Source organism: Homarus americanus, unplaced genomic scaffold, assembly GCF_018991925.1.
Source record: "Homarus americanus isolate GMGI-L3 unplaced genomic scaffold, GMGI_Hamer_2.0 scaffold50281, whole genome shotgun sequence".
Taxonomy (NCBI): Eukaryota; Metazoa; Arthropoda; class Malacostraca; order Decapoda; family Nephropidae; genus Homarus; species Homarus americanus.
The window spans coordinates 2,742,564-2,759,494 of NW_024742338.1; the positions used below are offsets into that span (position 1 = coordinate 2,742,564).

At 42.5% G+C, this 16,931-nt stretch overlaps 2 protein-coding genes across 2 annotated transcripts; one reads left to right on the forward strand and one right to left on the reverse strand.

The window, feature by feature from the left end:
* Positions 1-875: 875 nt before the first annotated feature.
* Positions 876-5,096, reverse strand: LOC121876838 (collagen alpha-2(IX) chain-like). Its single transcript, XM_042382285.1, has 5 exons — positions 5,017-5,096; positions 4,756-4,848; positions 4,302-4,471; positions 2,999-3,152; positions 876-1,799 (listed from the first exon to the last, which is right to left on the reverse strand). The coding sequence occupies exons 2-5, from the start codon at positions 4,841-4,843 to the stop codon at positions 1,465-1,467; spliced, it is 747 nt and encodes a 248-aa protein (XP_042238219.1). The 5' UTR covers positions 4,844-4,848; positions 5,017-5,096; the 3' UTR covers positions 876-1,464.
* A 1,359-nt stretch (positions 5,097-6,455) lies between these two features.
* Positions 6,456-16,319, forward strand: LOC121876837 (collagen alpha-2(VI) chain-like). Its single transcript, XM_042382284.1, has 5 exons — positions 6,456-6,564; positions 9,500-9,673; positions 10,332-10,891; positions 12,331-12,481; positions 15,703-16,319. Exons 2-5 carry the CDS (start codon positions 9,514-9,516, stop codon positions 16,059-16,061), a joined length of 1,230 nt encoding a protein of 409 aa, XP_042238218.1. The 5' UTR covers positions 6,456-6,564; positions 9,500-9,513; the 3' UTR covers positions 16,062-16,319.
* The last annotated feature ends 612 nt before the right edge of the window (positions 16,320-16,931 follow it).

Below are 16,931 nucleotides of genomic sequence, written 5' to 3' on the forward strand. Positions count from 1 at the left end.
ACCTGTGTCCCCAGTATTGAGAGTAATAATAATTAGATGGACACCCACTAAAAATTATTTGGCACCCGTGTCATATTGTATCACTCCATAAGGGTGCCGAATAATTTTTTAGTGGGTGTACATGAATAACAATCTTGTGACGAGTTGAGAAGTGCTATGAAGTGTTAGTTTAAGTAGTGCTGTAATTATAGGACTGACGATCAATTCTTGTTGTGTGTCACTATCATAAAATGTTAACCAGTAACCTATAGTAATTTTGACTGAACATGGTCCTGTTAACGTTGAATACTTATTTGGCTGACGTTGAAGTAAGGCCAAATGGTCCCTGTAATGTGTATCAATGTTAACGTAAATTTGGTCAAGTGTTGAGTGAACCTCAAAGAGCGGTTCATGTGTTAAATTCATCAGGTACTCAACTTCATTGTAATAAATCATCTTTGTTGTACGTAAGGGGTATCATTATCCACGTACCCTACACCTTGCCACACTACCGCAGGTTTAAGAGGTTGAAGGTTATATGTATAAGAAGTAAAATAACTAAGAAATAGATAACAAGTAATAAATAAAGTAAATAAGAAACTGAAAGAAATAAATACTTTGAGAAGTTGAAAGAAAATATAAAAAGAAGGGAAGAAAATACATGAATCCCTCCCCCCAACGGTACAGACACTATAATCTACTTTACACCAATAACACCAACATCTACACTACTTCTACTTCTCTACACCACTATCGCCATACTCTACACTAACAACCATCTGTACACATCTGGGGTGGGTGTATGATACAGGTTAACTTGATCACCATTGTTCTCTCTCTGTCTCGTGCTTGGTGGCCTCGACAACACCACTGAACATAGGTAAAGAAAATACAACTTCTACATACTTCAGTGTACTTCATTATAAGCTTAGTGTACAGTGGCAAGAAGAGCAAGCTTAATGTACATATTTAAGTACAATAAGCTTCGTGTACAGAGGTAATAAAGCTATGTACTACGGCAATCTACTGTACAGGTAAAACAATGGTGTACCTCATCTTCTTCCACCACCACCTCCTCTTCTTCCTCCACCACCACCACCACCTCCTCCTCTTCTTCCTCCTCCCCTTCCCACAATCCTTAATTAACCCTTGCACGCCATCACCAAGAATTAGGAGAATCTACGTGGACTCGGGTAATACGTGCCCTGATTGGTGTTCGATCATCATGACGTCACATTAGGGGAATTTAGGTAAAATTAAGTGACCTTTGGATGAGTTGGGTTAAGTTAAGGTTTAGTTTGGTAAATGTTCTCTTAGGTTAGGTTCGGTAACCGTAGGATGGGTTAAAGCCTTGCCCGAGTACACGTGGATTGTGACACATACTTCGCATTGGTCAGATGTGCCGTGGTAGGGCGAGGAGGGGGAAGGGGGGCGGGGAGGGGGGGCCAGGGGGAGAATGGAGGAGGAACCTGGGGGAGGGGGCTGTTACTGGGTCCTCTTGGCTTGGGCAGCAGATCGGAGGGTCTTAAGGTCAGGGGCTGGGTTACCTACCAAACCTGAAGGCCCTGGCAGACCCCTCAGACCCTGGAAGCCTACCCCAGGGTTGCCCCTCTTGCCCTGCGTGCCCTTGTTGCCCTTGATGCAGTCGCCCGTATTGCCCTTCGGTCCGCGAACGCCAGAAGGCCCAGGATGTCCAGGAGGCCCTGGGATCCCCTGTCGGGTCCTGATGGTAGTAGGGCCCTCATCGCCATCGTCCCCTGGGAGCCCTGGTGGTCCTTGGGTTCCGGGGATGCCCTCATGCCCCTGAGGACCTCTGATACCTGAAAGGGGGAGAAATAGTCCGTCAGCCTGGATAACCCACACCCTCACCCCACTATTTATTATATTCATAAGCGACATAGATATAGGCATAGACAGCAACATAAGCAAATTTGCTGATGACACTAAAATAGGGCGTGTAATTAAATCTGACGAGGACTCCGCAAAACTATAGAAAGATCTAAACAAATGTTTTTGCATGGTCTGAAAAATAGCAGATGAAATTTAATGTGGACAAATGTAAAGTACGTACTTAATCTAGGAGATGTAAACAGAGAAACCAGATACCGGATGAACAACGTTGTTATAGAGAAATCCGACTGTGAGAAAGATTTTGGAGTAATGATAAGTAGGAATCTTAAACCAAGTCAACAATGTGTATTTGCTAGAAACAAGGCTAACAAAGTATCTTGGGTTCATACAAAGGAGTGTTAGTTACAAGACTAACGAGGTTATCCTAAAACTATATCTTGCGCTTGTGAGACCTCACTTGGATTATGCAGTTCAGTTTTGGTCACCGTACTACAAAATGGATATGCTGTATAGTAGAAACCCTAGAAAAATTTCAGAGGAGAATGACGAGACTAATCCAAGGCATTAGGAATCTTGAGTGCAGGCAGGTTAAGCATCTTAATTTGCACTTCCTCAAAAGACGTATAGTGAGGGGCGATATGATCGAGGTGTATAAATGGAAGTCAGGGCTAAACAAAGGTGATATAACAAAGGTACTCAAACTATCCAACCGGGAGAGAACTCGTAACAATGGTTTTAAATTAGACAAATTTAGATGTAGGCGCAAAATAGGTAAACATTGGTTTGGAAATAGAGTAGTGGACGACTGGAACAAGTTATCAAACATCACCATTAACTCGAATACGCTGGATAGCTTCAAACATAGGTTGGATGGATATATGAGCGATAGGGGTTGGGTGTAAATGGGACTGCCCAGTATGGGCCAATAGGCCCGCTGCAGTTTCCTCCATTCTTATGTTCTTATAACCCACACCCTCACCCCATAACCCACACCTTCACCCCAAAACCCACACTCTCACCCTATAACCCACATCCTCACCCCATAACCCACACCCTCATCCCATAACCCACACTCTCACCCTATAACCTAAACCTTCACCCCCTAACAAACACCCTTGCCCCCTAACTCACACCCTCAATCCCCCTAACCCACACCCTCAAGACTGACCTGCGTCGACCCATATGCCGAGTTGCTTGATGGCTGTGGAGATGATAGAAAGTTTGTTTTCCATCTCTCCAATGCTCTTCACCTCCTCCTCGAACAGGGAGATCTGGGCAGCGAGGGCGGCCAAGTCTGAGCACGAGCATCCTGTGTACCCTGCCTGTCAAGAAGGTCGTGGTTTACTGTTGGGTTGGGTTGGGTTGAGTTGGGTTGAGTTGGGCTGTATAGTTTATTAAGGGTTGGAGATGCATTGTGTTGACCATTACTGTTTGTCTGTGTGTTCCTTAACGTCAATGAATGCACATTTAGCCACAGTGTCATTGAATCAAGTTTACAGACGACAAAAAGATATTTAGGAAGGTACAGAAGCAAGTCAAGACGATGTCACAACTATACAGAAAGACTTGCATGAGCTGTTCAAATAATTCCCAGGTTGGAAAATGCTTTTGAACATTATAAAATACATGACTTTTGGTATGTAGGATAAAACCCTCATCAAAATTATTCTATTAACTCCTTCCTGGATACTGGTGATAAGGAGAAAGATCTTGGCGTTGTGATAGATCAGTCACTGAAGGCGGGACAACAAGTGGGGACAGTAAACCTAAATTTGGGAATTATATTGTAAAGCTTACCTTGGAATACAGAGATAGAAATATGCTCCTTCAATTTTTGAGTCATTTATGAGCCTAGATTACTGTATACAGGCATGAAAACCCTGCCTCCAGGAAGATCTAACATCCCTAGAAAAGGTGCAACAAAGAGAGACTAAGATGATTCCTGAACTATGTTATTTAGATTATCCACGTAGACTGAGGGCCATAGGACTAACAACCCTTCAGACAAGGCACAATGGGGCAGATCTCACTGAACCCGGACCATTTGTTGTGACGCCACGCACCACCAGCACGAGGGGACATAACTACAAGCTCACCAAGTTATTATACAGAACGAACATAAGGAAAGACTTCTTCACACAGAGGCTGGTAGACCTATGGAACGGTACAGCATCTCAAGCTGTGGTATAAAGAACAGGACTGAGCTTCAAAATAGCCCTTGGGAAGATTATCAAGAACAATGGAAGGATCCTACATACGCCACTGGCCTCCTTCCCTGGGCGTGGCCACCTCTAGTGGGCGGCCACTAGGTAAAAGAACCAGAGAGAGAGAGAGAGAGAGAGAGAGAGAGAGAGAGAGAGAGAGAGAGAGAGAGAGAGAGAGAGATCAGGTATGAGAGAAAATTTAATTTTTGAACCTTTGAGAATTGACTTCATCGCCACCACTATCCTCCTCCTCCTCGCTAAACTCACGGAGAAGAGCGTCCTCGGATGCCTGGTGTGCGGGGAGTCGTCCTCGAGGTCGGGGTCGCCCTTGAGAGATAACAGCTGCTCCTTCAAGCTTCTCCAACGAGCCATTCTCTCCTCTCCTCCTCCCTCTTCTTCGCCATCTGTACCTCCTTCTTCTCCTACGACACCGCCATCTAGAAGGGTATTTGAAGGATTGAGTTGACAAGGTTTAATGGCAACACCTGTACTGTAACTCACAACACCTGTAGTGTAACTCACAACACCTGTACTGTAACTCACAACACCTGTACTGTAACTCACAACACCTGTACTGTAACTCACAACACCTGTACTGTAACTCACAACACCTGTACTGTAACTCACAACACCTGTACTGTAACTCACAACACCTGTAATGTAACTCACAACACCTGTAATGTAACTCACAACACCTGTACTATAAACTTTGTCCACTTACCAACAATGGGCGTTGTAACATGGGCAAAGGTTACACGCCCACTCACCACCACCAGCAAGAGGGCGCCTATCCACAACACACTCATCATAACTCCTGTCAGAATAACAACAATAACTTATTACAACACATAACAGACTGTCTTTGAGTGACTGTACCTGCATAACTGACTGTAACCACACAATATTCTGTAGCTTGCACGTGCATCACTACAACAGTAAGTACAGTATTTATATTTTAAAAGTAACTGTATTTCTACTGTACCTTGGCAAGAGGCTGTAGGCGCCTCCTCCCTGTACGGATGCAAAGACCTGACTGAATAGTGTGTGTGTGTGTGTGTGTGTGTGTGTGTGTGTGTGTGTGTGTGTGTGTGTTCTAATTCGCACATGCTTTCACACACACACATACACACACAAAGTACCGTGTGTAGTTAAGGGTAGATTAGGTTAGGTTAGATTAAGTTAAGGTAGGTTAGATTAACTTAGATTAGTCTAGGTTAGGTAAGTATAGATTAAGTATGGTTACATTAGGTTAGGTTAGGTTAGGTTAATTACGTAAGTATACAGTACAATGAATATAAATGTTGACAGTGTGTGTGTGTGTAGTAATAATAATAATAATAATAATAATAATAATAATAATAATAATAATAATAATAATAATAACAATAATAATAATAATAATAATAATAATAATAATTAACGGTTTATTAAAAGATCATGGCAGTCAGAAGGCTGGAAATATACAGTTACATAATTAGGGAATGGGTCTCTTGATTAACAAATAATGTGTGTTTGTGTGTGTACAATGTTGTCATGTACTGTACACTGTGTAGTTATTTGTACACAGTGTTGGTGAAGATGGTGGTATGTTGGTGAAGATGGTGGTGTGTTGGTGAAGATGGTGGTGTGTTGGTGAAGATGGTGGTGTGTTGGTGATGGTGGTGAAGATGGTGGTGTGTTGGTGAAGGCGGTGGTGTGTTGGTGATGGTGGTGTGTTGGTGAAGATGGTGGTGTGTTGGTGAAGGCGGTGGGATCTGTCCTACAACAAGGGACCCTCTCACATTATTTGCAGCCTCCCTCCCTCTCCCTCGCCAATCCTCCAAACTACACAACACCTCCTTGTTGTCTCAAGGTCGACCTACACTCTGTGGATCTCAGCAAACAAGCATCAACTCCTCATGCTAGCCTGGTGGTTAGGTTAGGTTAAGTTAGTGTGGTCCAAGCTAGGTTAGGTTAGTGTGGTGTAAGTAACTGTTGCTATTTAATACTTCTAGTCATTTCTATTATTTTTCGTTTGTTTAATATTTCTTACGATCTTTTTGGTACTATTTGCATGACTTCAACAATATTGCTTCATCTCTATTTTTCTACAATTTCTTCAATATTTTATACCAGTTCTCAACCATTTCAGAATTTCTGCAATTTGATTACTTTTTTTTTTGGTAGCCTGATATATTTCCTGTGCTTGTATCTATACCTGTACTGTACTGTACTTCCAACTGTACCTGTACTGTACCTGTATTAAAATAAAATAAAATAATATATCATTTTTTTTATAATTTGCTCCACTAAAATGGGTACAAAAGTGAAGAGCAGCATGTTGGAGGGGGGGTAAGGGGAGGGTGGGGGGTTAGAGGGAGGGTGGGGAGGGGGGTAAGGGGAGAGGGGAGGTAAGAAGGAGGAGGGGGGAAGGCAACACACACACACCATCACCACGTCCTCCTCCAACAGTGCCCCTTCTCTGCCTGCCACCACCACCACCGGGCCCACTACTATCACCGCTACCACCCCCATCACATCTCTTATACAGGTATGTCACTAATGTTTCACCTGTAATTAGCATGTACAATGTTCTCCTCAATTGTACTAACTATACCTCCAGTGTACAGTTTAGTGCGACCTAAAGACCCTCATTAAAGGTACAACACCATAACCCTGTACAACAACACCATAATCCTGTACAACACCATAACCCTGTACAACACCATAACCCTGTACAACAACACCATAACCCTGTACAACACCACCATAACCCTGTATAACACCACCATAACCCTGTACAACACCACCATAACCCTGGACACCACCATAATCCTGTACAACTCCATAACCCTGTACACCACCACCATAACCCTGTACAACACCACCATAACCCTGTACAACACCATAACCCTGTACAACACCATAACCCTGTACAACACCATAACCCTGTACACCACCATAACCCTGTACAACACCACCATAACCCTGTACAACACCATATAATGAGACAGATCTCACAAGAAGATAATTATTACATATAAGTAGGAAGTAATAGAGAGTAGGAATGTAAATATAGCAAGGTTGGGTAGCGTGGCCGTGATGTTATTTACTCTGTGTCAACACGCTTATCTTCTACGTCAGTGCACATATTTATTCTTCTCAAGGGACAACCTCTCAAACACCTCTTCGATAAAACTATTTATTCATTCACTCAATGACATGGACACATTAATATCACTATTATATCGGGGGACTAACACATTACGTCTTACGTTACTCGACACTGACTTCTCGGACACATGAATGAATACACTTCCCACAGTAGGTAACTCACCCTAGAGATTGCTCTGACAATGACTCATATGTACTGTACACCTGACGAAGGCCCAGTGGGTGTTGGCTGGGCTCTCGTATGCGGGACTCTGCTTAGCTGGGGCGTTGTGAAGTCCCCCCCGACCTGGGGGGAGGGGACGAGCGTGACTGTGCGAGTGACAAGAATGACCTCAATGACCAACCTCTCTGAATGATTCTCATTCCATTCGTGAGATCTCATAAGACTATCACTTCAGAGAGGTTGTCCCTTGAGAAGAATAGATATGTGCACTGACGTAGAAGATAAGCGTGTTGACACAGAGTAAATAACATCACGGCCACGCTACCAGTTTCCTATCTTTACATTCCTACTCTCTATACTTCCTACTTGTATGTAATCATCTCTTCTCTGTGAGTTTGTCTCATTTTAACCATAACCCTGTACAACACCACCATAACCCTGTACAACACCACCATAACCCTGTACAACACCACCATAACCCTGTACAACACCACCATAACCCTGTACAACACCACCATAACCCTGTACAACACCACCATAACCCTGTACAACACCACCATAACCCTGTACAACACCACCAACCCTAACCCTGTACAACCACCATAACCCTGGTACAACACCACCATAACCCTGTACAACACCATAACCCTGTACAACACCACCATAACCACCATAACCCTGTACAACACCACCATAACCCTGTACATACACATAACTCCAACACCATGTACAACACCATGTGTACAACACACCATAACCCTGTACAACACACCATAACACCATAACCCTGTACAACCATAACCCTGTACAACCACCATACACCTACCACCATAACCCTGTACACCACCATAACCCCAACACCATAACCCTGTACAACACCACCATAACCCTGTACAACACCATCATAACCCTGTACAACACCACCATAACCCTGTGTACAACACCATAACCCTGTACAACACCACCATAACCCTGTACAACATCACCATAACCCTGTACACCATAACCCTGTACATGTACAACACCACCATAACTCTGTACAACACCACCATAACCCTGTACACCACCATAACCCTGTACAACACCATAACCCTGTACAACACCACCATAACCCTGTACAACACCACATAACCCTGTAACCACCATAACCCTGTACACCACCATAACCCTGTACAACACCATAACCCTGTACAACACCACCAATGTACAACACTGTACACCACCATAACCCTGTAACTCTGTACAACACCATAACCCTGTACAGCAACACCATAACCCTGTACAACAACACCATAACCCTGTACAGCAACACCATAACCCTGTACAGCAACACCATAACCCTAACCCTGTACAGCAACACCATAACCCTGTACAGCAACACCATAACCCTGTACAGCAACACCATAACCCTGTACAGCAACACCATAACCCTGTACAGTACAGCAACACCATAACCCCTAACCCTGTACAGCAACACCATAACCCTGTACAGCTGTACAGCAACACCATAACCCTGTACAGCAACACCATAACCCTGTACAGCAACACCATAACCCTGTACAGCAACACCATAACCCTGTACAGCAACACCATAACCCTGTACAGCAACACCATAACCCTGTACAGCAACACCATAACCCTGTACAGCAACACCATAACCCCGTGCAACACCATACAAGTGGAGTAAAAGTTGAGGTAAATGTCCTTCTCAATATGCTGGCTAAGAGCTCCGAGTCTAAATGTTGTAACTTATGTGATTACTTATCTCAATTACTTGGAAATTTGTGATTAGTTTTACAAAGGTAATTACCAATCATCTGTGACATGTGAATGGCAACTTTTGGCTTGTGGTTACTGTGTATGTTATAACACTGGTGGGAGAGCTGTAACACCACCACCACAGCAGCAGTATATTTCACTAGTTATCTCAAGCAAGTTTGGTAATCAACTATACCCCATCCTCCTCCCCAATGTCATTCCCTTTGGACTTTGACGTGACAAGGCTGAGGGCATTGACCACCTTTATTGGCACTATAGTTTGTAATTAGTTACGTGTCAGTATCGTTTGAAGTTTAGGTTAGGTTAGATGTCATCAACAAACCTTCAAACTTAAGAACAATCAGATCACTGAACCGTCATATTATTTCAGGAGGCAGGTAAAAGATGGCCGCAGATCGCTGGGTGGCGGTGACCACCTCTTTGCTGCTGGTTCCCCTCCTGTATCTGCCGCCCTCAGTGTCTGCTGCTCGAAGGAGAGGTCGCCTTCAGTCGGGTTCCCAGTCCCCTACCACCCACCCGGTGCTTCTCAACCCCACAACACTTGGTACGCTCCACTTACTCTGCAACTGCCCACTTCTTCTGGTAAATGTGTAGCAGTTCTACAGGATACTTACGTCTGCCTCCACTAATAATGAGCAGCTTCCAGAGAATATAGTACAGAAGTGCAGTGTGTAGGTGAGGTAGCGATGTAAAAATCCCCCATTTTGTTTTGTAATGATGTTTAAATAATGCATTAGTTCTTCAGAAGCATATTTGAACTTGACCAAAACTCAGAAATAAAATGTATGGTCAGGTAATGAGGACACAGTGGGAGAATGGATAAAGAAAGGTGGGTAAAGAGAGAGTAACTGAGAGGTGGATGGTAGGAAGGAGAGGGGGACACCTGTGATGTAGAAGGATGCATTGGATGTCAGGGTGATGGGCAGTAATGTGTGGAGAGCATAACACTGAATGATTTATGGGGACGAACCTATTACCGATGAGCAATATTGGCTTGTGTGAAGTAACGGACAAACCAGATAGTTCACACATTACCACTGAATGCCACAGTAAATACAAAACTAATGCAACAAAGTATGACTGGAAGGGCACAGTAAAACATAGGCTCTGCCATTTTCATGAAAAATTCTCATCACCATAGAGCCATGGGAGCTATGACCACCTTTTGCCATATCTTAGGTTCATATGTGTTGCACCGGCAGGGAGAGTGAATGGCACCAGCGAGAGCCAGCTGAACCAGCTTGACCACCTACTGGCAGAACTCCAACCTATGACTATCAACGAGGCAACCAGGCGCCAACTGCAGCCGAACCTGCAGCCGTACCTGCAGCAGAACCAGCAGCAGTACCTGCAGCCGTACCAGCAGCAGCGGTGTGTCTATGGTGCAGGATCACAATACTGCCCACAGCCTTGTCTAAATATGCCTTGCCCACAACCTCCAGTCACACCTTGCCCACAATATCCAGTCACACCTTGCCCATCATGTCCAATCACACCTTGCCCAGTATGTCCAGACAGTGATCCAACAGTTTGCCCACCTGGCCCGCAAGGTTTTCCAGGCTCTCCTGGACCCCCTTGCACAGGAAACCCCGGCCCCCCGGGACCCCCAGGACGAAGTATCCCTGGGCCCCCAGGATTGACTGGACCCCCTGGTGTATGTACTGATGGTGTTTGTCCAGACCAAGACTGTGACCACACGGACATCATGGAACGCATCATCATCATCATGGCTGGCGGAGGTTGTTGTGACAATCAGTGCTCGGTATGTTGCTAGCTGATCCTGTATGTCGGCACCATGACTACAAACTTCTCTGTCATAAAAATAATATACAATACAGTTCTTGTCAAATGAGATTAGGTAACAAAAATCTCCCAATACAGTACAATACAGTACTGTACTGTAAATAAAAAAGTAAAAGTTTCCCTTATCCTTGGAAAATATGACAACCATACAAGAGCTCAGACAACAGGTGATGATAATAGATGAATGAAGTTTGTTATTTGTTTCCCAAGTGTGTAATTTAAGGGAACATGGTAGTGTATGTGTTGATTCATTGGCCAGTTTGGGTTATTTTTTAATTTCTAGTTTATTGAGTTGTCCAGCTGATAATACAACACTTGAAGTTATCTGATGCTCTATATCCCTGTCTTGAGGAAGCACTTACTACCACTGGTTATGAATACATACTACTTCTGGTCACTAACACATACTATTATTGGCCACTAACACATACTACTACTGGCTACTAACACATACCGTACTACTACTGGCCACAGACACATACTACTGCTGGCCACAAACACACATCACTGGTTCATACAATGCTAAAAACTCTTGAAGTAAATTGTCTTATTTTCAACCATTAATTACATTTTTTCTGACTTCCTTTTGACACACAACATTTTCATTCAGTTTGACTTTGCTTTTTATTAATACTTTCAAACTAACATCCAACTATAGTAGATAATTTATAGATGTCGTTATAGAATCTTGATACAGTGAAATAAGGATGTTTATTTTCATTACCTGTGCTACACTGTTTGTCAATACTGTAGATAAGTTTTAGTAACTTACAAACTTTCAGAGATACAAACTTCATCACTGATGGGGTTACCTGCCAGAACAGGTGTTTAATGTGGATGGGACTGAATTATTTTGAAGAAAATTCCAGATAGAACAAACATTACCTTAGAGGAGAAGAGTGAGCCAGGTTTGAAGGCTGTATTAAAGAGTATAGCTGTACTAAATCTCCATAATCTTCATTTTTTACAATATGTTTGGTACCTACAGGAGTAAAGTTGGACTTACAAACAAGCCCCATGAACGTAACTCATTTATAAGTAGAGGAGCACCTGTATTTCCTTTTTTTATCATTATCTTATCATTCTTATTTGTCATTATGATTATCTAGGATGATTTTATAAACCTGAACCTAACCTGACCTGACCTGACCTACACAATATCCCCTTCTAGTACCATTCTATCATCCTTACTTTTACTATGGTTACCTAGAATGATTTTATAACCTAACCTGGCCTGAGATAACCTAACCCAACCTGACCTGACATAACCTAACCTAACTTATCCTGATGTAACCTAACCCAACCTAACTTGACATGACCCAACCTAACCTAAACCTGACCTAACTCGACCCAAACCAACCTAACCGAACCTGAGCTGACCTGACATTTCTCACACAGAAAGAGCCAGAGAAGTGCCCGTGGGAAATCTCTCTCCTGGTCTCCAAATACGTCTTGGTGAGGAAGCACGTTGATCTCATCTCTAAACTTGACACCAGGATCGACCTACTGATAGCTGCGATACTCCGCATGAGGGTTGCCATTGACAGAGGTCAGTACAGGGGTAATAGTGAGACAGGGTTGGGGAAGGTGGTAGTGGAGGTTGATAGGTGAAAAACAAATATTTCCATACTAAAAGTCATCCATTTACTGTAACATAATTTAGAGTCTTATTAAGGTTTTCAAGTACAGTACAGAACAGTGTATTCAAGCAGTAACTACACATCCCAAACACTTCAGCACTGTCACACAAACAACCCTGAGAATGTTTTAGTACCATCAAACATTTACAGCTTCCATAATTACCCTTAAATATACTGTACTGTATCCTGTGGTTAAGAGGCATTTATCACTCTAAAATATGACAACCATACAAGAGCTCAGGTAACATGTGATGATAATAGATGAATGAAGTTTGTTGTTTGTTTCCCAAGTGTGTAATTTAAGGGAACATGGTAGTGTATGTGTTGATTCATTGGCCAGTTTGGGTTATTTTAATCTCTAGGTTATTGAGTTATCGAGGTGATAATACAACACTTGAAGTTATCTGATACTCTATCTCCCGGTCTTGAGGAAGGACATACTGTACTGTACTACAGCCTTGACTACTGGCCAAACACATTCTACTTATGGCTACAAACACACATCACTGGTTCATACAATGCTAAATAACCCTTGAAGTAAATTCTTATTTTCAACCATTAATTACATTTTCTCTGACTACCTTTTGACACACAACACCAACTCTTTTTAGCTAAACTTTCACCCCATGATATATTTGCCAATGGTTAATAGCAAATTCTTTCCTTTTAAATACAATAATATAGAACCAAGATTTACTGAAAAAAAGGTCTGATTTGTAAATTTAATAGAGGTATCCTAACTGTGGATTCTACCGTCATATGATAAGAGTTTGAATCAGATATTGATCACAGGAAGGTGAGGGAGAAAGGGGAGAAAAGGATTTACTGTATGTGAGGAAGACACACCCAGGAGGAAAAAGTGAATGAGCGAGTGAGGGAGAGACCAGAGCATCAAATGATTTCTGGGGAAGGAAGTGTTGCTGAAGGGTGATGGTGTGTATTTGGGTCTAGTTTTCAGCCAGCATTTCATTAAGACTGGAAGGTGAGAAATGCCTCTTGATGCAAATGTCCTCAATAAGTAGCTACAATATCAATGGCGTACAGTACAGTCGTGGACAAAAATTTGCTCCTGCGGTGAAACTGAATCACGGGAATGAGTCTCTGAACTGACTTACCCCGACTGTCACTAGGTGCTGGTGCACTGTTTTATCTCACTTGGGGTCGATGCTGCTTCATTTTGGGAGGGGATGAACTTGTGACCCTGGCCGTACACTTCTGTGTTCCGCATCTTCACCACCACCGTTTAACAGCCATTTCCAAGCCTGTAATAATATTTTTTTCTTTATCTGAAGTTTCATTAAAATATCTAGCATACCGTATATGGTTCATAAGTTATGCACTGTATAAGACTATGAACTCTGATCTTGAGCAGTGACACTGACCTTTGAAATATGGTGTTGTGCCAATTGTCTCGTGCTGATACATACTCAGTGGTTTCATAGAAATATTTCTTGACAAAGTTTTGACCTTTGACAGTGACCTCAATTTAATGCTGTACACTTTATCAACAGATGATGCATACTATAGATAAATTTCATAAAAATACTGTACACTGTCTCCAAAACTATATACACACTGCCTTACAGATTTTTGTGGCAATCATATGAATGGTTGTGGGTCGAACATCAATATGCGAGGACAAAGTTGCTGTTGTAATTGACACATTCACGACAAAAACTTGTGATGCAGTGTGTAAACATGCATATGAGACACCCTGGACCAAGTCTTGATTTTTAACACCAACAGTGACCTTGACCTTTAAAACTTAATTTAGTAAAGTAATCAGAGCTTGTCTATTGGAGACACATCCTTGTAGTGTTTTTAAACTACAGTATACAGTAGTCTGCATTTACGAGGTCAATTGAACCCGTGGAGGTCCGCAAAAAACGAGAAACGCGTAAACGAAAGAACAGAACATATGGGATTAATTGAAATAGAGACTGGGCCGACTCCCAAACTCCACTTTTTCCGACACAATACGTACGTTGTAGCAAAAATAACATCTTAATTTTATGATGGTATGCACACACAATTAATATTTAAGAGAAATATCAATAATATTAGGTTTTTTAACACTTACGTTAGTAGAAAAGATGGCTGGGCACACGGGGATGGGGGGTTGGTTCCGAGGCAGAGGGCAGATTATTGGCCCTCACCTGTATCTCTTGTATCAATTGTATCACTATCCACCACAGAGGCTTGCAGGGCCTCTTTGTCAAACCCCTCAAAGTCCATATCCTCACCATCACTATCACCATCACTGACTTGGACCGGCTGTGGTGGGTGGCGGGTGAAGAACTCGGTAATGTTTTGATGACTGGGCGACCTTGTGCGCACCCTGCCCGAGCCGCTTCCCGCGTAAATGATGAAATTTACCGCGTAATTAAAACATTTCATTCTGGGAAGGCACCGCGTAAATGACCAAACGCGTAAACAAAAAACCGCGTAAATGCAGACCCCGACTTACGACTGCTACGACTTATGACCGTCGGGACTTACGACCGCCGCAGATTTTTTATTAAAAATTTTTTTTTTTTTTTTTTTTTTTCAAATGACACATGCATTTTCTATACTGAAACGTTTCCAGTTAATGTAGTTTCCATGTATAATTAGGAAATTATGGGGGCCCCATGTGCATTCAGCTGACTACATTAAAGGTAAGTGCTCAGTCACACTGTATCCATTCCTTATTATTTATTACTTTCACTGTACTGTATCCATTCCTCATTATTCATTACTTTTACTGTACTGTATTTCATTGTAGATTTTTCATTAAAAAAAAAAAAAAAAATGTTTATCTATGTCGGACTTACGACCTGGATTTGGGTCCCTAACCCCGTCGTAAGTCGGGGTCTAGCTGTGTACTGTATCTACAATACAGTATATCAACACAAGATCTATATCTCCCAAAAAAGTATTGAGCTTGACTTTCAATCAACACCTTGATGTTTTAACCCATAACACACAGACAACACACGCTATCTGTTCATGACAGTTAGACTTTCGTCCAAGTTTGAAGTCACTTCATTTGCAACTGTTGGGCTAGACACAGTACATTAATAAATTTGTTTTATAAAAGTTTGTCTTCTCAATTCTTCAAGTATTGATCTGGCCTTACTTTTCACAACAGCTTATGACATGGTGGGTGAGCCAGGGATTCCTGGAGAGGAAGGTGACCGTGGAGACAAAGGACACAAAGGTCCTGCAGGTGAACCCGGCCAGTGCCCCGAGGAGACGTGTTTTGTTGGACCAGCAGGTAGACCAGGTCCTAACGGCGAACCAGGTGAACCGGGACCTAAGGGCGAGTGCTGTTATGGGAAGAGAGGACCTAAGGGACGCAAAGGACCACCTGGGAAGGGCACTCCAGGTCACCCAGGACCGCCAGGACTCAGAGGTGACAAAGGAGATCCAGGACGAGCCACCTGGAACTTTGATGCGGATATCCATAGTCACCTGAGTATAGAACATATCACTTCCCACAGTGGGTGATCAACTTAAAACTCTTTGTACATCACTGACTGTTGCTGCCACTACTGCAACAGTCTGATGGTTGCTGCCACTACTGCAACAGTCTGATGGTTGCTGCCACTACTGCAACAGTCTGATGGTTGCTGCCACTACTGCAACAGTCTGATGGTTGTTGCCACTACTGCAACAGTCTGATTGTTGTTGCCACTGCCTTAGCCCTATGTAAGCCCTACCAGCCCACTCCACACAAAATGTATGTAATAAATTAGGTTATAATAATATACAAATTTCTATCTTCACTAACTCATCACAAATAATTCACGTCCATAATTAGTGGTAATGTTTAACTACACTAAAAACACTTCTGTACTGCCCTTCCAGGTCTCTCAACCCACACCACTCAGATGGCAAGTGCACTCAGGGAAACAATACTGTACTGTAGTAACTTTGCATCAGACTTGCATAAAAATAAATTCATGACAGAGTAAATGCACAAGCAAAATTACTGCTCCAACGAGATTCTATTCGACATCATACACCTTCAGTGGCTTGGGTGTGAAACTTGTAGGACTTTGTTCAACTCTTTGTTTACAACTATTGTTTGACTTCAGTTTGAATTGCATATTATTGCCTTTATAATACTGACACTGCCAGTATTTAAAAAGCAAAAAGTAAAGTTTTTTATATAATTAATAGCTAAAAACTATTAGTACAGAAAACTTTCAGGTTAACTTCTTTGATTCAGAGTTTTTAACGAGTGGTATACCTGCCAGAAAACATCGTAACAGCATCGAGAGTGAACTCCTGTAGGGCCAGACTTTACCAACACTGGCACACGTTCAGGTACAATCAAGAGCCCGTACATGTCCACACTGTCCAGTAATTGCCAAC